The sequence below is a fragment of the Columba livia genome, chromosome 1 (genome assembly GCF_036013475.1).
Source record: "Columba livia isolate bColLiv1 breed racing homer chromosome 1, bColLiv1.pat.W.v2, whole genome shotgun sequence".
In the NCBI taxonomy this organism is placed as follows: Eukaryota; Metazoa; Chordata; class Aves; order Columbiformes; family Columbidae; genus Columba; species Columba livia.
In genome coordinates, this window is record NC_088602.1 from 157,777,723 (window position 1) to 157,800,168 (window position 22,446).

Below are 22,446 nucleotides of genomic sequence, written 5' to 3' on the forward strand. Positions count from 1 at the left end.
GCTGTTCTGAAAATACAAAAAAACCCTTTTTCACCCTTCCAAATCCTCTTTGTTTTCTATTCTTTACTTTTTATACAAGTGTTATAACTGTATAGTTATATTATCTGAGAAAACAGATGCAAAAAGTACCAACATTGAGTCATGCAGGCAGTCACCAGTCAGATATGGACTCTTAATCAGACAAATCCCTTGGTTTAACTTACATTCAGGAATATGAGTAGGCTTTCTTGATTTTCCATTTCAAGTAAATAAATGCCCAGCCAACAATCCCTGAGACCTGTCAACCATAACAAGACAAAAAGACTAAACACAATCCAAAGCCTTTTCGCTCCATAACAACAGAAAGACAAGTGAAAAAAGGTCGTAGGTAGGCGCTGGGTAGAGATTTGAACTCTTGTGGGTTACTCTGAGCAGTATTTATTGTAGAAGATTCACAGGAACAGCAGCGTTGGGTCACCTCCTCAGAGAGTGACAATCATACAGCAGTATAACTAGTCATTATATAGGGTTCTAACAGGTATTATGCAACTAAACAAAATTTATCACTGTCTATCACTGTCGATATCTATCACTGTCGATATCCTCAGGTTCCTTCCGTTCCAGTGGTCTGCGGGTTCCACTTCTTCTTTCTTGGCAAGTACCGAACGAAAGGTCATTGGGTCGCAGGGCTAGCTTCTTTTGAAGTTCCACCTGTCTCATTTGTTATCCATAGTTCATCAGTCTAGCATAGAAATCAGCAACCCTAAGAATAGCATTTATCAATGTCTTAACTAAGGGTACAAAGCAAGCATAAGGTAACCATGCTCGTGGTTCTGGGTAAGGACTATACAGGGGACAAGCTGAGACTTTCAGCCTTAGCAGCACAGCTTAAAACACTGATATAGGCCTAAAATCCTAATTTCCTATTTTCCTACAACAACAAGACTCCCTGAAGTTTGTTAAAAGTTTTAGTACAGATAGAGATCTGATGCTAAACCTATACCGATGCCTCCGCTGTGGGTCCTAAATTTAAAAAGCACAATTCAAGTGTATATATTAATAAAGTAATCATCAAAGTTTGAGCGGCAATTGTCCTCAAAGCCAAGAGCTGACATGCGTGAAGTTTGTATCAGGAACAAGAACTTCTTCACAGTGTCTGACCCGAAGCCCAATACGCAGCACTACTTTGATATGTTTGCAATAAACACCAACACTAACATGAGCACCATGTATATTGGCACCTTCACCACAACAAAGGAGGAGGCTGAACAGAAAACAGTTGAACTGAAACACAGCAAAGTTACAGACGTATTCATCAAGAGAAAGTGAGCCAAATTTCTATGGTTTGGTCCTGTTTCATCTCACCAAAAAGTCACCTTCTCTGTTCATTCATGCCTGGATGCTGTTCAGATCCAAGTGAGAAGAGATGGAAAGCTTCTCTTGTCTGTAATGTGGAGGGTGTGCAGCAGTCCCAGCTTTGAGGAAAAGCAAAAGCTAAGTATCTCATTAGGCTGAAAGGAAGCAAAAAAGGTGCTTCTCTGCTGAAGGTCCTGTCTACCACAAGGCCCAGCAAGCAGTTGTTCCCTTCCTGAAGATACATGAATCAAGACCTTTGACAAACTCCACACACGTTCTTCAGTCACAGTGGCATGGCTGGGGACGCAGGAGAGAAACAAATTCTGCATCTACAAAAGGGAAGTTGGTGACAATTACAATTAAGAGCAGAAGAAAACAGAGCAGAACCAGTGCTTGGGTCCAGATAAAAGGAAGAAATGGGAAAAGGTTCTCTGTAAATATCCACAGCCAGAACACCCAGAAAGCAGTGACCACAGAGACAACCAAAGGCCTGCAGCCCAGCAAGTCCTACCTGCTGGACATTTACATGATAGGGTACAGTGGACACCCTGTGAAACATCGGAGCAGACTGGTGAAAACGACGAAGTTTTGTTAGTGCCCTTGTACACTGAAATATATGGAACCCTGATATGAACATTATCCTTCCAGGTATACAGACTGACTAATTGCACAGCTGAGGAGTTGTGACCTGTATCTGTACTGTATAGAAAAGGTAACGACTTGTATATTTATGTTTACATAAGTAATTGTTTGGAGGAACTGAGGCTGGTGCTCTCTGATAGCATCTGGCAATGGTGTTACCATGTGTCCAGTGACCCACATGTGATGCTCAGTAGAGCTCCAAGGTAGGAGGAAATCCCAAAGGAACTTGCACTCCTTTGCATCCATATTACATGAACTGCTTCTAAATTATTTCATACTTAAAAGGCTGAGATAAATAATTCGCCCACCTTGTTATTCATAAACCAAGCACACAGACATACACTCATTTTCTTCACATACATGGCAGGATTTCTGTAAACTGTTTTAAAGAGTCTTGGTTTAAATGTTTATGTTTCTATGATTGTAAACTATTAAGAAATTTTAAAAGAAAGTTTTAAGTTATCAGAAGGTATTCCAGGTCTCAAAGCTGCCGTGTCATTCAAGTAGTAGTAACAGATTTTAGACAGGTAGCAAATAGTTATGAATTTGGTAAACTTTGCGCAAAAGTTAGGGCTGAAAACTTGGAATCAAAGTTAAAATTCTTATTCTCTCTTTTCTGGTGTTCATAGTGGTGGACTTGAAGAAGTCTACAACCCTTCCAATTGTCCAGATGCAAAGCAATCCTGATTCATAGAATCCCCAAGCATAGATTTTTATGCTACAGGAATAAACAAAGTTGTTATTTGTTGGCAAAACTGTGTTGATTGTAATGGTTCCTATTTTGATGAATAAAGATGTGTTTGAGCCTAGTTCTAATGACTGAAAATGCACAGTCCAACACCACAATTACTTTTGCACCAACCGAATAGCACTTGGACGCCAGGCAAGGTCTCCTCCAATGAGGTCTGTCTGTTGAGGCACTGGAACCCTGAGGTGGGAACCCTGAGGCCAGTGGCTTGAAAAAGGAGAGGCCAGAGGAGAGTTTCCCAAGTGCTGCGACGTGGACTCCAGTTCTGGAGCAGTGATTGTATTGAGAATGGGAGGAGACTTGTGAAAGAAGGGATTGCAGGGTGCATCTGCGCAATGGAAGAAAAGGGGAGAGAACATGATCTGGCCCAAGGCCCTGAATTACATGAGCATTCATGTTTTGGCTGACATTTATCTTGAAATCCCCTGAATAAAGCCTGTTACTGACTGTTGTTGTCACTCCTGCTTCCAGCATGATTCCCATGGTGTGGTACAGATTCCTAGAAGTCATTTTTCGGGACTTTATTTCTCTTCCTATGTGCTCAGTATGGATAGAAATGTGATGGTATCTGGGGTTAAAGGGAGGAAGCGGGGGAAAGCGTGCAGAGAGTCCCATGTTGAACTCTAGTTTTCATCGTTTCACCAAAGGCTGAAAAGAACCAAACCCCACAGCATCTCCCAGAAAAGCCTGGGCCGCCCCCCGTGGCCCCGCCCCCTCTGTGGCCCCGCCCCCTCTGTGGCCTCGCCCCCTCTGTGGCCCCGCCCCCGCCCCGTGGCTCTGCCCCACGGCCCAGCCCCTGCAGTCTGTCTCCGCCCTGTGCCCCCGCCCCTGCCACGCCCCCTTTACGTGGTTCCGCCCCCGCCCCGCCCCGTGGCTGAGCCGCTGGGCTCCTTGGCCGCCCGTATTCGGCGCCCGTGCAGTTCCGGAGCTCGGGTCGCGCACTAAATCCTATTCGTTAAGTAATGGCTGCAATTACTTTTAGTCATTGCTGACTCCTAAATAATATTTCTTTTCGGCGACGTGATGGAACCGACCGCGAGCCGCGGGGAGGACTCACCCCAGCAGGTGCGATACCTAATGCGGAAACACTGGGCAGCACGTGTTTATTTCAAAGGAGGCACACACGCACACACACGGCACAAAGGGTCTTTCATTCTCCCCGAGACACCGGGCCGCCCTCAGCGCCCGCACAGCGGAGTCACCTGAGGTTCGGGTTTCTGGTGGGACCTGCACGTCGCAGTGGACCCTCACCAACCAAACGTGCCATAGGAACAACGCTCACCCGCCAGCTCACACCAGAAACAGAAAAGCCGCTCACAGGAGTGTGCACTCCCGCACAAACCAGTTACACACACCTGCTTCAACCCCGCCCCGGGGGGCGCCCTCCTATACTTTCCTACCCCCGTGAGTCTGAAATTTGGTTCCGCCCAACTTTAGCTCCGACCCATGTCACATCGAATCCCTCCCCCGGTGTCCACTCCTTTAGTTCCCCCCCCCCCGCCCCCGTGACCCTGAAATGTGGTTCCACCCAACTTTAGTTCCGATCCGTGTCACATCGAATCCTTTCCCCTGTTTTCCTTCCTTTGCCTTCCTTCCCGCCCAAGTGACCCTGAACTTTGGTTCCGCCCAGCATTGGTTCTGCATTGTATCACATCGCATCCCTTCCAGCCGTGTCCCCTCCTTTACCTTCTCCCCCGTGCCCCTAAACTTTGGTTCTGCCCTGTGTCACATCAAATCCCTTCCCCCCGGTGTCCTCATCATTTGCCCACCCCCATGACCCCGAACTTTGTTTCCACCCAACATTGTTACGACCTGGTGTCACATCAAATTCCTCCCCCCCCCAGTGTTTCCCCCTTTATCTTCTCCCCCACAACCCTGTGACCCTGAACTTTGGTTCCCCCACATTAGCCCCCTCCTCCCAGACACTTGCGTGGCTACCTGGAGCTGCAGTCAACCAGCGCTGTGGTTTTTAGGTCATGGTCATCCTCCCTGAAGGGGTTGGGGAGCTGCTTGGGCATCTGTGGCAGGGCCACCGTGTCCCCTGGGCCCCAGCCTGTGCCCAGACCCCCCTCATGTCCCTCCCTCACCCCACATAGAAGAACTGCAGGAAGGTGAAGACAGGGACCCCCAGGTCCAGCTCATGCCCTGTGTAGCCCTCAGCCAGCTCCAGGAACAGCCATCTGATCAGGCAGGTGACAAAGAAGGTGTAAATGGCAATTGTCACCACCTGGACCTCATCAGATCACATAGGAGATGCTTCAGCAGCCTCAACCACTGGAAAAGAAGACACAAGTTGTGCAGCAGACGAGTAATTAGAGGACTTAAGAACAATGTATTAAAATAGTTTATTAACAAGACAACAGACACAAAAATAATCAGCTTTTACAGAAACAAAAGCATAATATAGTAATAAATCTTGCCCTGTCTGCAAAAGTTATCACCACAAGTGAGGCTGCATGTGGTTTGGTTGTCTTTCACAGAAGAGTTACCTTAAACTCCCACTGAGTTCTCTGATGTTAATATTTAACATCCCGCATACTCCTAAATGTTTCTATTACGAAACCTCTTTAGGCAGATAGATATTATCCAAGTACATGCTTTTATTTTCTCAAACAACACAGCAGCACAAATTTTCTTCACCAACTTTCACAATTTTGCACAGCTGCTTCAGGTCCACCTATTAAAACGTACTTAGGAAAAGAGAATAATCTTTCTACCCAGTCTTTTCTTGTCCACATTACACTGACAGCAAGAAGCCTCAAATCCTCCAAGTATGAAAATGTTCATTAATGTAGGAGACAAATGAGCATCTTGGGTGGTGAATTACTTTTTCTTTTTTTTCTTTTCATCTGCTGCCATTTTTAACTTGACTTGTTCCACAGGAAGTGCTCCTAATTTCTTCTTCTTTGCATTCTTTACCTTTTCCTTGATGGCTTCAATATCAACTTTTTTCTCAGTGGAGGCTACATGGTAAAAAAATACAAAGATAACATACATTAATTTTACTTGTTCTAAATTTTAACCATCAACAAGATGACTTCATATGATGACCTAGTAAACTGCATGCTGTGGCATTTTATGTTTACTAATGATTTTATCAACTATTCTAAAAATCAATTTTGTTGAAACTCGTATTATCCACAAAGCTCTTTCAGCAGAAGTCGAATGAGAACATTCATATAAAAAAATCCTATACAACTGCATTTGAACACAGAAGCCGCACTCTGCATACACACAAACCATTATCACCCATGCCTCAGACCACAGACGTACTCCTCCAATATTAATATGTACACACTCTCTTAGACATAGGCCCTATTGGTTTGGTTGGTGTCATGTAAGAAGAGAAGAAAGGAATTATTAAGTTGGTATAGCCAGAGCAACTTTCATGGCATTTTGTTTTTCTGCAAGTAACTAAGGTGGTAAAATCCCAAACATGCCTGTCCCATCCTTATACTCTCTGCCTGGCCATCCATTAACTGTTGGAAACAGGATGGGGAAGGGTGGGCTGGAGGAATATGATACAGACCTTTGATCCCTACATGAAGACCTTTATAAAAGACTTCTACAGGCAGTGCCAAAGTACTTCAGTTAAACACTTAATGCTGAGCAACATGAATTACCTACTCTTTTGTTCCTTTAGGTGATGGTATTTTGTCTTATGGGACAAGTCATGAGTTCGGATCTAACTCTCCTACCTCACACAGTTAATTTCTACAGCTGGGTACCAGCTGTTCTCTTTGGATCTCATTCCTTCTCTACACACAAACTATTGATGCCATTTATTCTTGGAAGACTGAAGGATTTCAGGTGAAAACACACAGCAGCTAGAACAGTATTTGAGATACAGTACAGTAAATAGCACGATTATAAAAAATTTACTGCCATCACAAAAAAGTACTATATCAACACTACAGACCACATGCTTTTCAAAAAACATGTCCTCATAGGAGAGGTGTTCCAGCCTCCTGATCATTTTGGTGGCCTCCTCTGGACCCTCTCCAACAGGTCCATGTCTTTGCTGTACTGAGGACTCAAGAGCTGGATGCAGGACTCCAGGTGGGGTCTCAGCAGAGCAGAGGGGCAGAATCACCTCCCTTAGCCTGATGGCCATGCTCCTTTTGATGCTGCCCAAGATACGGTTTGCCTTCTGGGCTGCAAGCACCCGCTGTTGGCATGTGTCCAGTCTTTCATCTACCAGTACCCTCAAGTCATCCTCCACAGGGCTCCTCTCAGTCCCTCCGTTCCCCAGCCTGTATTGATAATGAGGGTTGCCCCAATCCACGCGCAGGACCTTGCACGTGGCCTTGTTGAGCCTCATGGGATTCACATGGGACCACTTCTCAAGCTTGTCCAGGTTCCCCTGGATGGCATTTCATCCCTCAGGTGTGTCAACTGCACCACTCAGCTTGGTGCCATCTGCAAACTTGCTGAGGGTGCATATGATCCCATTGTCTATGTCACTGATGAAGATATTAAACAGTACTGGCCCCAATACTGACCCCTGAGGGACACTTGTCACTGCTGTCCATCCAGATGCTGAGCCATTGATCACTACCCTCTGGGTGCGACCATCTGGCCAGTTCCTCATCCACTGAACAGTCCACCCATCAAATCCATGCCTCTCCAATTTAGGGAGAAGGATGTTGTCGGGGGCAGTGTCAAAGGCTTTACGGAAGTCCAGACAGATGGCAGGTGCTGTCCTCCCTTTGTCCACTGACACAGTTACTCCACTGTAGAAGGCCATTAGGTTGGTCAGGCAGAACTTGGTGAAGCCATGCTGGCTGTCCTGAATCAGCTCCCTGTCCTCCATGTGCCTTAGCACAGCTCCTAGGATAGGGGTGTCAAACATATTTTCACCAGGGGCCACATCAGCCTCACAGTTGCTCTCAATGGGTAGAATGCAATTTTAGGCCTGTATAAATGTAACTACTTATACAGTCTTAAAATTACATTCAACCCTTTGACGGCAGCCACGAGGCTGATGTGGTCCCCTGTTCTAGCAGGACCTGTTCCACGATCTCCCCAGGCATAGAGGTGAAGCTGACAGGTCAGCAGTTCCTGGGGTGCTCCTTTCTACCCTTTTTAAAAATGGGTGTGATGTTTCCCTTTTTCCAGTCACCAGGAACTTCACCTGACTGCTGTGACTTCTCACATATCACACAGAGTGGCTTGTCAACTACATGAGCAAATTCCCTCGGGCTTCTGCGATGCACCTCATCAGGTCCTATAAAATTATGGATGTTCAGGTTCCTCAGGTGGTCACAAACCTGAACCTCACAGTGGGAGGGACTTTGCTCCCCCAGTCCCTGTCTTGCGGTCCATCCACATCTTATACCAGTACTTGCTTGTAGTCTAAGTTTTCAAGTAAGTATTAACTTCTGGGTTTTTCTTATCAGAAAAGGCATTTGAACGCAAAAGTTATGGCAGCTTCACTACAAGACTGAAAGCCAAAAAGTGCTGTAGGCAGAACAACCAATTGAGACGGCTGTCCCCAGTATCTCCATCAGGAAAGTGTTCTACAGAGCACTGTCATTCTATTGGTACAGAGTTATGGGCTGCATGATCTTTCTACTGTCCCTGGCAACTCTGGGCATTGATTCAACCACTAGGATTATATTGTATGATCTTTCTTATTTTCTACAGCTGTATCTCTGCAAAATCTGTCAGCCTAGGAATTAACAGCAGGTTTTAGAACAGGAAAAAAAATTACCTTTCTTTGTTTTCACAACTGGCTTTTCCTTTGGTGGGATAAAAGCTTTATTTCTTTCTTCTTGTCTTTTCTTGGTTGCATCTGCTTGCTTTGCCTGAAGTTATCAATAAAAATGTGAATTATCAATAAGAGCAGGCCAAAAGGGACAAAAAAAATCCAAATCAGCAGCGAAATGCTTTTTAACTGAACAGTGGATTAGAATAACTTTACCTTTATCTCTTCCATTCTCTTCCGTTTCTTCTGCCTTTCTTTCAAGAAGTATTCACCACTTGCCAATTCTTTATCAATCTGCGCAAGACAAATACAGAGAAGCTTTAGATTATTGTACTATTTAAGTCATATGTATAGCATGAGGAAATCAAAACTTGACAGAAAAGGCCTCCCAATCTCTTGTTAGCAAGAATGAGATTTCAAGTCATGCTGTATTCCTGCATAACCAAATAAAGTTGCAGCTGACCTGGCTTTCTGGCTGTGGAGGTGGGAATGGTGTGTACTCCTTCTTAGTATTTTTCTTCTTTGGTTCCTTGCGTTTTTTCAGGTTCTTCCGCTTGAACTTGGGCAAAAATCTTTCCCAACTTTGTGATCTCAGTTCAGGATCTTTTGCTAATTCCCTCTTGATCATCAAAGTCTTCAGTAGTTTCAAAGTGTCGCAAATAAGTTATTAAAAAAAAGAGTATTACAGTCATAGCCAAGAGCTCCAAACCACAAGATTTAGTAAACTTTTGCAGAGTGAATATGCCACATCTGAACCTTCCATCTCTCACTTCGAGTAGAGGGGTTTAATTACAAACAGCAAACTGGACAGACAGACGTGTATCAAAATGGTGACAGAAAGCACTGGACAAGGTGCCCCAGTCTAAATGAGAAAGTATCAAGCAAATAATCAAATGGAGGAAAGTTTTTACACATTTTTCCTTTGATGTCTTCTCAGGTAATGTTAAGGATATAATGGCTCTATATCCTGATGAAATAGAGAATATCAGATTTTATTTTTTTTTTAAAAAAAAAAGCACACTACACACATTTTCAAAATGTAAATTTTTAACATACAGCTCTCTGAGAAGAAACAGTATTTTCTTGTAAATAAAGATACACAGTGGACCATGCTAACCTTAATGTTATATATGGGATGTATATTCTTCATGGTGTCCAGAACAACTTTTCTAACCTGTATTTAATTAACAGAAGAAAAATAAAAAAAAAGAGAACTGAAAACTCAGCAAGTATTTCATATTCCAATCAATTCAAGTTCTGGGCATACTACCATGCTTCCTCCTCCCCCATCCCCAAAGCAGGCAGATTTAAAACAGTAATGCATATGACTAACTAGAAGGCAGAGCACTTCACAAATATTAATAATTCTCAGGTTTCTCCAGCATGCCTCACAAACATTACTTTCATGTTACCATGGATTTGACAGTGTTGTAAGAAACTCTTGCTTTTGACAAGCATTTTTATCCTACATAGTTACGAAAACCACTATATGTTCCTTAAGGTTATAAATCATTATCTCCACAGTATTTTCACTCCTACAACTCTTATCTGAAACTACAAAAATTCTTGCTTGAAAAAAACAAAAAAAAGTATTTCATAAATACTTTTTTACTTCAAAGACAGAAAGATCTGAAAATCTAAACAAAATTAACCAGCAAAGACTATGGACATTTGTGTAAATGTAGCTTACTAACACATGGCTGAAAAGTCAGTAAGATACTCAAGGCTGCCAGATCTTGCCTCTCGTCTGCCCTTGAGCTGGGCACAGACAAACACTATCCAAACTGCTCATCTGCCTTCCCTTACCTCTTTTAGCCCACTAAAGGGTCCAAGAGCTGAAACAGTGTTGCCTTGCACCATAATATAACAGTTTGTTAACAGTTCCAGGGCCTACACCAAAAAAAAATTTAAAAAATTAGTGTAAACTGAAGACCTGGCACAAACTTAGGTCTAAGAATTTTCTGGTTACTGCACCTATCGGAAATACCTTCAGAGTAGATCCTTTTGGACCAAGAAGTCGTCCTCTTCTTTTTATAAAAGTGTCCCTCTTCCTCACCAGAGAGCCTATTTTAATGATGTCACATGCAACGTCATCTTGAAGGATACGAACTGCCTAAGGAGACAAGAAGCAGGCAATATATTCTCAATGCAAATGTATTATTCAGAAGAGTCAAGAGAATACTGCATTTTATTATTCTCACTTCACTTTCAGATATATTTACTTTAAATATCCACTTTATTTTACTTGACTAACTTGAAAATCCCACATTTTGAAAATGTACTATAAGTATTCTGACAGAATTTGATACAAACTTCGAGGATTTAATACAGACCTGTTCAAATGGAACGCTTCTTGCCAGAAGTTTTATTAAATCTCTAGCCCTGATGATTGCATATGGATCAAAAGTCTTCTTAGTGGTAGTGACAGTCATGCTTCCTTCAATTAGATCCAGTGTTGCATTCACATACTGCAATATTTGAAAAGAAATAATAAAGCAATCTCTAGATAGGAGCCTCAGAATTCATCTTTGGCAGTAAGAAGTTAAGAAACAGAATACTACACACTGAATATAGATCTGTTTTCCGAAATTTGTAAAGTTAATTTTCAGCTTCATGAAACTCACACAGAACCAAAAAAGACTAAATATATGTGTCATAGGGCCCAAAAGACACCTCCCTGTCTCTTTGAATTCTGGTGCAACAAAGTTGTCAGCATCTGGATGATGAGACGCTGCTGCTCCAAGGAGCTTTGCTGACAACATCGGTGAAGAACTGCAAGTCTGGCTACATAGGCTCTCATCCACTTCAATGCTGATAAAAAAAGACACTACCACTTCTAAACACAAGCACAGTAGAAATATACACAAATACAGCATCAGAAAAGAAACATGCACTATTTTTATAAGCTTAAGTAACACCTGTATCTCCCAAGAGACAAAACATAGTATCACAATCAGGAAATATGCATACATGTTCATCCAAGGCTTTCTGGACAAGTGGCCAGCATTCTTTCAAGTATGCTTCTCTATACTTGGGGAATAACGTTGCAAAACTGCTTTCTTCCAGCAGCCCTTTGGGATTATCTTCTCTTGTAAACGCCGGCTCTTTCCATCCATCTGGCACAGTGAGAAGTTCAGATTCATCAACTGTTTTAAGTATTAAAAAAGAAAAAACAAAAAAGAAAAAGAAAAAGTTTTTTCCTTCTCTTTAATCAGTGACTGTTACTTCTTTCTCTTTAACAACAAAAGATACAATAACTGAAAGCAGGGACATGAAGTTTTGTTTAATACTCTGCTGAATCTGCTTAGCATCTGACATTAGAAAAGTTAAGTCTTAAAGCTTTCAAAACCAAAAAATATTTCACGACTAGAATACGCATCCTGAACAGGCTGTAACACAAGAACAAGTCACCCCAGGCTGAGGGGAGCACCCATTGCACTGCCAGGCCAGACGCACCACATCCAACACACACCCCTCTCCTACCCCAGCCCTGCAGGCCGGGACGCAGCCTGACCCACCCACGCTGTCTCTCCGCTTATACGAAACGGCGGTCAAACTCCCCGGCCGCCGGTGGTTTCAGGCAGCCGCAAGGACCCCATGGGCCAGGTCGGAGCAGCAGGCCCACGGCCACAGGGAGGCAATCCTCAGCCCGAGGACCTCCCAGAGAGCCGGCTGCCAACCCTGCACGGACCCTCACTCCGCCCCCCACCTGTCGCCGCTTTCTTTTTGTTCTTATGTTTTTGTTTTTCTTTCTGCTTCGCCCCCGCCGCGGCCGCCTCAGGAGGATCCGCCATGTCCCCCATGCCCGGCGCCGGAAGCGGGTGGTGGAGGGAGGGCGCAGTGCACGCCGGGAGCGGTAGTCCCAGTGGGCGGGGCTTAGGGGAGCGGTAGCGGCTGCTAGGGCTTGGAGGGCGGCGGGTTTTCCCTCTGTGTTCGGAGCAATGGACGTTCTATCGGGTGGCTGTCCTAGGAGCACAAAGGTGGTGTTGTGTGCTAACACTTAAGTAAAGCCTTTGTCACTGTTTCCCATGGCATTCTCCTGGAGAAGATGGCTGCTGGTGGCCTGGTTGGGCATCCTCTTTGCTGTGTAAAGATCTGGCTGGAGGGCTGGGCCCAAAGAGCTGCGGTGAACAGAGCCAAATCCAGTTGGTCGCTGGTCACGACTGGTGTTCCCCAGTGCCCCAGTTCTGTTTAATGCCTTTATCAATGATCTGGATGAGGGGATTGAGTGCACCCTCAGTAAGTTTGCAGATGACACCAAATTGGGTGGGAGTGTTGATCTGCTGGAGGGTGGGAAGGCTCTACAGATGGATCTGGACTGGCTGGATCAGTGGGCTGATGCCAGTTGTAAGAGGTTCAACAAGGCCAAGTGCGGGGTCCTGCCCTTGGGTCGCAACAACCCCAGGCAGCGCTACAGGCTCAGGGAAGAGTGGCTGGAACGTGCCTGCTGGAAAAGGATCTGGGGGTGTTGATTGACAGCAGCCGAACATGAGCCAGCAGTGTGCCCAGGTGGCCAAAAAGGCCAACAGCATCCTGGCTTGTATCAGGAATAGTGTGGCCAGCAGGACTAAAGGATTGATCGTGCCTCTGTACTCGGCACTGGTGAGGCCCCACCTTGAATCCTGTGTTCAGTTTTGGGCCACTCACTACAAGAAAGACATTGAGGTGATGGAGAGAGTTCAGAGAAGGGCAACAAAGCTGGTGAGGGGTCTGGAGCACAAGTCTGATGAGGAACAGCTGAGGGAACTGGGGCTGTTTAGCCTGGAGAAAAGGAGGCTGAGGGGAGACCTGATCGCTGTCTACAACTCCCTGAAAGGAGGTTGTGGCATGGAGGGTGTTGGTCTCTTCTCCCAAGTAAGAAGTTATAGGATGAGAGGAAACAGCCGCAAGTTGCACCAGGGGAAGTTTAGATTGTATATTAGAAAAAATTACTTCATGGAAGGGGTTGTCAGGCATTGGAACAGGCTGCCCAGGGAAGTAGTGGAGTCACCATCCCTGGAGGTGTTTAAAAGACATAGAGGTTCTTAGGAACATGGTTTAATACTAGAGCTAGGTTTTGGTTGGACTCGATGATCTTGAGGGTCTCTTGCAGCTGGAATGATTCTGGGATTCTATAAAGCCGGTGCAGGCAGGGCTCCTGCTCTGCCTCCCAGGCAGGGGCAGTGCTTTCCTTAGTCCCATGGAGCAAGTGGCTGCACTCAGGCAGCAGGCGTTGCACGCCATGTGTCACATCCAAACATCTCCTTGGTGCTTGTGAGCATAGAACATTCCCATGGTTCTCCATTGGGGTTGCTGTATGTCAGGGTGTGTCTGTGCCTGGGCAGCAGTGGCTCCTGTGAACTCAGCACGGTCTGTCCCCAGCCAACAGGGTCTGGTGGGTGGTTGTGCAGCTGGAGGTTTCACACCCTTCCTGAGGGTGGGTCTGCAGCCCCTTCTTGACTCTGTCTCTCTACTCTGATTACAGGCACAGGCTCTTAAGAAATTTAGCACTGCAGTTGAGGTGAGAGGCATATACCAAATGTCTTCTTTGCTTCCTCCTTTTTCATGTGAAACATCTTTTCTACCCATGTTCTCCAGCTATGAGTTTTCTATCAGTATTATGCAACACAAAGGAAAAAAGAACCAGCATCATCAAAGTGTAAGTGGAAGTGTATTGATAAATACTTCAAGTACTTCAGCCCTCATCACTAAAGAAAACAGGTGTTTCTGATGAGACCTAATTATTCAGCTGAATAACATAATTTAAGGTTCTCTTGGGAGAAGAGATTCTGTGATTCCTCCTCACTCCCCCTCCTTGTACCTTGGTATTTTCTTCAGTAAAAAATAAGTAATGTGCCTCCTTCATTCTCTTTTATGAGAACCATGAAAAGCCAATGGAGTGAAGACCTGGAAGAGACCTTCAAGAGCAAGAACACCTGTGTCGCTGAAGCAGGACAACGTCGTCTTTGGCAGGTGTTCGTCAGACCTGTTCACAAAAGCCTGCACTCCGGAGTGATTTACCATAGTGACAAGAAAGATATTACTATCATTTGATTTACACAAAAATAAAATATTAGTTAAAAATCAGGTTTGACCCCCAAAAACTTTTCTCTGAACCTGACTGCTGTCTTCCCGAGCCTGCTCCGTTCCCAGCCCAGCGCCAGCCCCATCAAGATCCCTTCCACCTGCAAGTTTGCCATCAAGTTGATCCATGTTTTTAGCCATTTGTTTTAATTTCTGTCTGTCCACATGCATCAAACAGGGAGGCCTCTGTGGGAGCTCTTGCAGGCCTGCAAAAGACAGACCGTCCCTTTGCGGAGCTGCAATGGGCTCTGGGGGGCACATTGTTTCTGCTCCAAAACGGCACTTTGAATATTCCCCTTATGCTTTGAAGACAAAAGGGCAAAAAGCAGGAAGGGGAATCAGTGAGGCCCTGCACCAAAGTGCTACTGGTAGGTCCCCTTGGCTGTTTGGGGTGGTTGTTTATCTGTCCCTGATCCCACTAGATGGCTGTGACTGCTGCACCATGGGGAGCAACCCAAATGGAGCTGCCACCCGCCCTGGTGTTTCTACTTGAGGGAGAAGATGGGAAGAGCTGGAGGCGATGGGGAACCTGCTCCCCTCTGCCCACGCCGCTCTGCCTTGCATGGAGAGGTTGGGGTTCTGCTCTTGCCTGGCCTGGCACCAGTTTGGGTGCTTTGTGTGACAGGAAGGTGCAGTGCGCCTGAGCGAGCACAGGGGGGCAAGTTTGCTTCTCGCAGCGCATGAAGTGCACAGTGCACCTCTCGCCTGGAAACTGGTCGGGTATTGTGGAAGCGCAGCAAAACTGATTTGGGAAGAGATCGAGAGACGATAATTAGTTTGGTTCAGCACTTGTTCATAGCCTGACTCCTCCTATGCGTAGGATGCAACCCATCAAAAAATCACAGGAGTGGGCTATGGAAGGGGCTTGTTGTCAGCACTCAGCAGTGGGAATGAGCTTCCAGACTGCGTTGAGAGGGGAGAGGTAGAGAGGCTGCAGGCCACAGAGCATCGAGAGCAAGAATACAAATCACAGGCTGTAGTGACAGTCCAAGGGAGAGGCACGGGGAGGAGATGGTGTGTTCAAGGTGATGGCTGAGGCAGAGGGACTTTGCGGCAGCACTGTCTGGCTACAAGCAGCTTTGAAGGTCAGAGGAAAGGTCTCTGGTGAGATGCACCTTCTTTTGCCCCAGCCTGCAGACCTGTTGGGCAGTGCACCTGCTCTGGCTGTACATCTCACACCTCTGCAGTGGCAGCGACAGCCCAGCTGTTTGCCCACTCCCCTTCTGCATCCCAGCCCCTGTGCTGGTGGCTGCTGCACGGGGGTCACTGAGCCCCCAAGCCTCTATGCTGAAGAAGGAGAGAGATTCACAGTGCATGGTGTAAGGGGGCAAGGAGCTGGGGCCTCATGGCACCTGACTTATCCAACGTGAGGGATGGACAACCCTCTCCAGTGCTGCACTAAAGCATGTATTTGCCCAGTCAAGACAAGTCCACTAAAACTAATAGAAAACAGAGCCAGTTATGCTAACAAGCTCAGAAGCTGTGATTCAGGAAGGTCCCTCATGCCCCCTCCTGCCTGATTCTTTGAAGGACATAGTAATTTCTCATCTTTCCTCTTGCCACAGGATCTGTGGTCTGGTCAGATATGGGGCAGCCACTTCCCTAATTCCTGGTAGGGACAGGATGCTCCCACAGACCTGCTTCACTCCTCTGAGCAGCCTTCTCGGGCTCCAGACAGAAGCATGTTTATATCATTTTTATTAGTCACCACTCATCTGGCAGAGTTAGAAGGGTGAGGACAGCCAGCTGGGGGGACAGTGGCTGCTCAGGGGAGATGATTAAGGAAGTTCCTTACGAGGAAAGGCTGAGGGAGCTGGGTCTCTTTAGTTTGGAGAAGAGGAGAGTTAGGGGTGGCCTCATTAATGTTTATAAATATGTAAAGGTGAGTGTCATGAGGATGGAGCCAGGCTCTTCTTGGTGACAACCAATGATAGGACAAGGGGCAGTGGGTTCAAACTGGAACACAAGAGGTTCCACTTAAATTTGAGAAGAAACTTCTTCTCAGTGAGGGTGACAGAGCACTGGAACAGGCTGCCCAGGGAGGTTGTGGAGTCTCCTTCTCTGGAGACATTCAAAACCTGCCTGGACACATTCCTGTGTAACCTCATCTAGGTGTTCCTGCTCTGGCAGGGGGATTGGCCTAGATGATCTTTTGAGGTCCCTTCCAATCTTTAACATTCCGTGATTCTGTGATTCTGTTACCTGTGACTGAAGGCTGGTGCCTAGGTGACTCCAGCTGAGTTGTGCCATGGCAGGGGTGCTGCATCCCTGCAGGAGTGGGGTCCCCCACACACTGGTTTGGCAGCTGAGCTCCCAGGCAGAACGGGCAGTGCAAGTGCCAGCACAGTGGTGGGGCACAGCTACCCCACAGCCAGTGAGACACCGTGTCACTGCAATTCCCTGCCCTCAGCCGCCCCGGCCCCTGGGCTCTGCATGTCCTCCCGGCTCTGCCAGAACCAAGAGACAGCGTGTGTTCTGAAAGCACCTTTTCCTGGCAGTGTGTAGCGTGTTCATTGTTAGAACAACCCAGGATGGGACAGAGACACCCAGGTGCAAAGGGCTCCTTTGAAAACCTTTGTCTGAAAAATACAGATCCCAGCCTAGCAAGATGCCTACACCTGCTGAACCCATCGCTGGGCTTTGGGGGGACCCGGGTCAGCTTCGTGTCTGTGCATACATGCAAGCGTTTTTTTTCTCATACAAAGAATGAAACAGCACAGCTTCCCTTATGTGCATTTCAGCCTGCATGATAAAAAGGGCAGAGCACTGCTGTTAGAGTGAAGGTGCCTCTTTATTATGCAGCAAAGTAATTATTTCCCAGTCAGTAGATAGGACTCCAGCCACTTGGCACTTTCTCGTATGCCATTTTCCAATCCAAAAGAGCAACTTGGGATTTGGTGATAATTCAGGCAATCAGATGAGCTCATGCACATGGCATTCATTCACTAGAAACGCCACACAGATCCCATTCAGCCTCAGCACTCGTAAATCCATGTGACACTTTTATCTATTTATAAACTTTTAACAGCAGGTTATGATTGTTATGCAAGCCATTTTCCAGGGATTAATAAGCAGCTTGTGTTGATGGCAGTGAGAAGGGCTATTAGCTGCTCTGGGACAGTCATTAATCTGTAGTAAATGCTCAGCATCTGGATAATTTCTACATAATTAAATAATCAATACTGCCTTTTGATTCAAATAACTGGAGAATTGTATTTCAAATTTATCTTGGCTTAGGGTCTTCTTAATTCTTATAGTTTACAACAGGGCAAGAAACAGGCACACAGGCAAGTAAGAGCTTCTTTTGGTGTGACTGGCTTTTAAATTATCAGCTCTTTCATACAAAACATCTCAAGCTATCAAAATATAGTTCAGACTGGCCATCAAAACCTATTAGTTGGACCAAATGGAGAAAAAATAATCACAAATGTTTTGTCCTTTTTATCTGTTAGTACAGAGTTCTTTCGTTATTGGAATGAAATTATGTCTTTGGGTGATCTGACACTGGGAGGTAGCCTGACAGAATTAAAGTAATCGAACAGGGACTCCCCCTGCTCAGCCACTTCCGTAAATGTCCCTTTTGATTCATTCCCCATCTGGCTAATGTGACCTCTGTGCCCACAGGCAGATGGGGTTGTGGTCTTTTTATCTCTTTCTCCCGCTCCCTCTCCTTTTCTCTCTCTGGACAGTGGTATAAATCACTTCTCTGTTTTTATTTTGTTCTTGTCTCTGCTGTTGAATCCAGCAATCTGCAGAGATGCTGACAGATTAAGGTAATGGTGCCCATTGCTAACATGGACAGGCAAGAATCACACACCGCAGTGGTGCTGCTGCCTTCTCCATGGAGAGCTGGGGAAATGCCCAGGCAGGCAGAGTTTGTCATAGGTGAGAAGAGATAAGTGGGAGTTGAAAACATGACTTTCAGAAGAAAGGGAGAGACTAACTGTATCATCACAGGATCATCTGCTAATTTCCATCCTTTTGAGCTGTCTTTTCACCAGATAACAGACCTGTGCCTTAATAAAAGTACATGGTAGATGAATAACAGCTCACCTTCACTGTTAGTGGGGTCAAAACCTAGAAAAAACAAACAAACAAACAAACACTTTAAGTCAGTTATATATTCATATTTTGAGGCTGGAAAGACAGGAGAAAGATTTTGCAAGAAATACAGAGGATTATCACTGACCTAATAGCAAAACCTTTAGACGTAGCTACCATGGAGACCCTTATGAAGTTAGGCATGAAGAGACAAAGGGGACAGTGGCCATCATAAATTCATCTCAGCTAAGGGATAGCTGAGTTTGTGAGAACAAGAGCTTCCCTTTGAAAGAAAGCAGAGAGGAGAGCATGTGCTGAACCCTAAAGAGAAACAAGGAGCTGGAAATGAGAGGCAAGCAAACCATAAAAACATCTGAAAGGGCTACCTGGAAAAGCAAAGAGAATTTATGGCAGAAGGAAAAACTCAGGATAAGAAGGAAGAACCAATGGGTGAAAAATGTCATAGCTTTGTCTGCTGTAAGACTTGCCTGCAATAAAATTGCTGTAAATTTGGGGACAAGAAAGGGACAAGAGCCAAACTGGTAAAGGAATTTAGTATCATAATGAAATCAAAGCAGCAGGTTTAGAGCAAAAGGTCTTTGGAGCCGGGGATGTGCCTAATCATGTATTCATGCAGTGACTGACAGAATGAGGCTTTTGTCTTGACTTGAGCCTCTGGGAGTTGTCAGAAAACAAACACCACACCATGGCAAGCTGTGCCAGGACCTCCGAGATCTACACAGGAGAACAAAAATGGGAGAGTGAAGGCGAGTGTCAGTCAGGGGTAGATGTATCGGAAGCTGGGGAGGAGGAAGGCAGGGGGCTGAGGAAGGTGGTGGGAGGAAATGCCTAAATCAGAGTATTGGTCCAAAGCCTCAGAGGGGATGAGAGTCAAGCAGGGATTAGAAAGCAATTGCTCCCGTCTGCTTTAGAAAGTCTCCCACATAGTGCGAAGAGCAATGACATGTTCCCAAAGGCCCAGCAGGGATGGCTGACAGAGATTTCTCCAGCTGTCTCGGTATCCCTCCTATTTAGGTAACGCCTAACGCGGGCTGTGCCTGCCAAGCCAGAGCTGCTCTAATGGCTTTTGGCTCCCCAAAGGAGGAGGTGTCCCTTGTCACCCAGAGACATGGGTCTGCCCTGGGGCTGGGGCAGCACCTGGGTCCCCTCCACCAGCAGCACTCCTGGCATCTCCATAGTGGTTGCCTGGGGAGCCTTGGGGAAATGAGAAGGGACAGATACCCTTCTGCTGCTGGTGCTGTGGAGCTGTGGGTTGAAGCTGGGAGGAGTGGCTGACACACCAGAAGGCTGTGCTGCCATCCAGCGAGACCTGGACAGGCTGAAGAGTTGGGCGGGGAAATATTTAATGAAATATAACAAGGTAAAGTGTAGAGTCTTGCATCTGGGAAAGAACAACCCCAGGTTCCAGTATAAGTTGGGGAATGACCTACTAGAGAGCAGCGTATGGGAAAGGGACCTGGGGGGTCCTGGTGGACAGCAGGATGACCATGAGCCAGCACTGTGCCCTGGTGGCCAGGAAGGCCAATGGCATCCTGGGGTGTATTAGAAGGAGTGTGGTTAGTGGGTTGAGAGAAGTTCTCCTTCCCCTCTACTCTGCCCTGGTGAGACCACATCTGGAATATTGTGTCCAGTTCTGGGCCCCTCAGTTCAAGAAAGACAGGGAACTGCTGGAGAGAGTCCAGCGCAGGGCAACAAAGATGATTAAGGGAGTGGAGCATCTCCCTCCTGAGGAAAGGCTGTGGGAGCTGGGGCTCTTTGGCTTGGAGAAGACTGAGGGGTGACCTCATTAATGTTTACAAACGGTGAGTGTCAGGAGGATGGAGCCAGGCTCTTCTCGGTGACAACCAATGATAGGACAAGGGGTAATGGGTGCAAACTGGAACACAAGAGGTTCCACTTAAATTTGAGAAGAAACTTCTTCTCAGTGAGGGTGACAGAGCACTGGAACAGGCTGCCCAGGGGGGTTGTGGAGTCTCCTACTCTGGAGACATGCAAAACCCGCCTGGACACATTCCTGTGTAACCTCATCTAGGCGTTCCTGCTCTGGCAGGGGGATTGGCCTAGATGATCTTTTGAGGTCCCTTCCAATCCCTAACATTCTGTGATTCTGTGAATATGTTAAAATAATTTTTTAAGCCATACCCCAGCAACCGGAGTTTGAGCACAGCTTTTCTTTTTGCAACAATGCTCGTGTGTGTTATTCTGAAACACACAGATAATACATTCCCTCGCTCTGCTTCTCTCTTGTACTAGAATCTGGGCATTATTATGCAGATTTCCACTGTAGTAAAATTATGGCAGAATAAATAGCTCTGCTGTACACGAAGGGAAATCCTATTACATCTTCAGTAAGTCTCAGTAAGCATCATCGCTATTATACCAATTGAAGAGACAGAAAACAATTTTTAATTAAAAATATTTATAGCAAGCATAATACCAACTGGCAGTTTCACTATCCAGTGAATGCATTTTGCAGCTGGTACTAATTCTTATTTCCACAAGGTTAGCCAATATCAGCTGTTCATTAAGCAGAGGACATTTCAGGAGTATCCATATTATATTCTGTAACTAACTGAGAAGTCCTTCCTTTGATGGATTTTAGGAAATCAAGATTGCTTTGCTATGTAATTCTGGGACTTCATAATAGAGAGGTCATTTACCAGTGATCTGAGTGGGCTGCATCATCAGTTTTATTCAAATCAATCCTACAAACTGCTTTCTAGCAGATAAGAACATTTTAATTAGCAATACATCTTTTGTCTTCTATCTGCAGTGAAGTAGGGGGTGGGAAATTGATTTCAGCATGCCCTTTATTTTACTGAGATAGCAGCATAATCAGAAGGTGTCAGCAGAACCACAGACAAATTAATTTCAGGATTCAGAGATTTGCACAGCCGATCGCATGGCGCTGAGTCCCGCCAGGCTGTGCAGGGAAGCTCGCTGCTGCCAGCGGCTCCGGGTGCTCCGAGGGACAAAGTTTGATGCAGTTTCCTTGGGCAAAGGGCACAACAGCAATCAGCTGTCTCACCCTGAAACACTCTCACACTTTGTGTGCCAGAGAGCACTGAAGACCTCGGTTATTGTCCTGGTTAGGTGTATATATCATTAAATGTGCTTATGTGTAGCTTATGTGTAGGTGACACATGCTAGCTGGCCCTAGGACCCGTGAGAGGAGCTGTAAGCCTGTAGTTTCTGCTGTGGCTTTAACTCAGGCTCAGAGGAAAGCAGGCAGAGGAAGAGACACAGAGGAGCTCTGTTCCCTCATATCTCCCTTCCTCCTACCTCTCTGTGCCAGAGGATGCGTGTCTGAAATGCAGAGCTGGAACAGTGTCTCTACCAGTTTCACACCCACGGGGAGCTCCCTCCCCATAAATGCAGGGATTCAGCAGAGTCAGTTTGTCCTTGGTTGGCATTCATGTGGCTCAGAGGGGACTCGGCACACTGAAGGCTCCAGCCCATAAAATCTAATATGAAACTTTTTGTTCTCTGTATTCACCCCAGGATAGCCAGCAGCCCAGCCAGTGAGGAAATCCCCCAGTGATTTATCAAAGTAGTAGCTGGGAACTGATGAACCAAGCAGCTCATCATAACCTGGCTTGTGACTTGCTAAATCCCATATGGTTATTGTTTTTCACTTTAAAATATTAGCAGCGAGTTTCAAAACCCCAAATTTAGCAAGCTGTGTTTCATAATTGGGAAGATCAAACCCCATTTGAATCTGTGAAGTAATTTACAACATGCTTATCCTTCCACCCACAACAGATTTTATGGCAATTTCCCCTGGCCTGGATCCCCAGTGGCAGCAGAGGAGCCCAGGGGACCCAGCTGGAAAAGCAAATGACGTGAAATGGTAGAGAGGGGCATCCACGAGGGGAGCAGGGGCTGTTCC

The 22,446-nt window shown here is 45.9% G+C and overlaps 1 protein-coding gene, 1 long non-coding RNA gene and 1 pseudogene across 2 annotated transcripts; 2 read left to right on the top strand and 1 right to left on the bottom strand.

Annotated features, from left to right (window-relative positions):
* Positions 1 to 1,047: 1,047 nt before the first annotated feature.
* LOC102092919 (protein NDNF-like) lies at positions 1,048 to 2,277 on the top strand (annotated as a pseudogene).
* A 2,774-nt stretch (positions 2,278 to 5,051) lies between these two features.
* On the bottom strand, positions 5,052 to 12,298 carry KRR1 (KRR1 small subunit processome component homolog). Its single transcript, XM_005510237.3, has 10 exons — positions 12,142 to 12,298; positions 11,403 to 11,578; positions 10,766 to 10,900; positions 10,420 to 10,545; positions 10,239 to 10,322; positions 9,550 to 9,606; positions 8,896 to 9,066; positions 8,649 to 8,726; positions 8,439 to 8,532; positions 5,052 to 5,688 (listed from the first exon to the last, which is right to left on the bottom strand). Exons 1-10 carry the CDS (start codon positions 12,233 to 12,235, stop codon positions 5,549 to 5,551), a joined length of 1,155 nt encoding a protein of 384 aa, XP_005510294.1. The 5' UTR covers positions 12,236 to 12,298; the 3' UTR covers positions 5,052 to 5,548.
* A 12-nt stretch (positions 12,299 to 12,310) lies between these two features.
* Positions 12,311 to 14,501, top strand: LOC110364530 (uncharacterized). The gene is made up of 3 exons (XR_002423381.2): positions 12,311 to 12,412; positions 13,897 to 13,932; positions 14,291 to 14,501. It is a non-coding gene; the product is annotated as an uncharacterized LOC110364530 (long non-coding RNA).
* The last annotated feature ends 7,945 nt before the right edge of the window (positions 14,502 to 22,446 follow it).

Coding starts and splice junctions, on each gene's coding strand:
- KRR1 (XM_005510237.3), bottom strand. CDS start 12,235: ATGGGGGACATGGCGGATCCTCCTGAGGCGGCCGCGGCGGGGGCGAAG. Junction 9,607..10,238: donor CCTTTAGTGGGCTAAAAGAG/GTAAGGGAAGGC, acceptor AATTAAATACAG/GTTAGAAAAGTTGTTCTGGA. Junction 8,727..8,895: donor CTCCACAGCCAGAAAGCCAG/GTCAGCTGCAAC, acceptor TGTCTTGCGCAG/ATTGATAAAGAATTGGCAAG.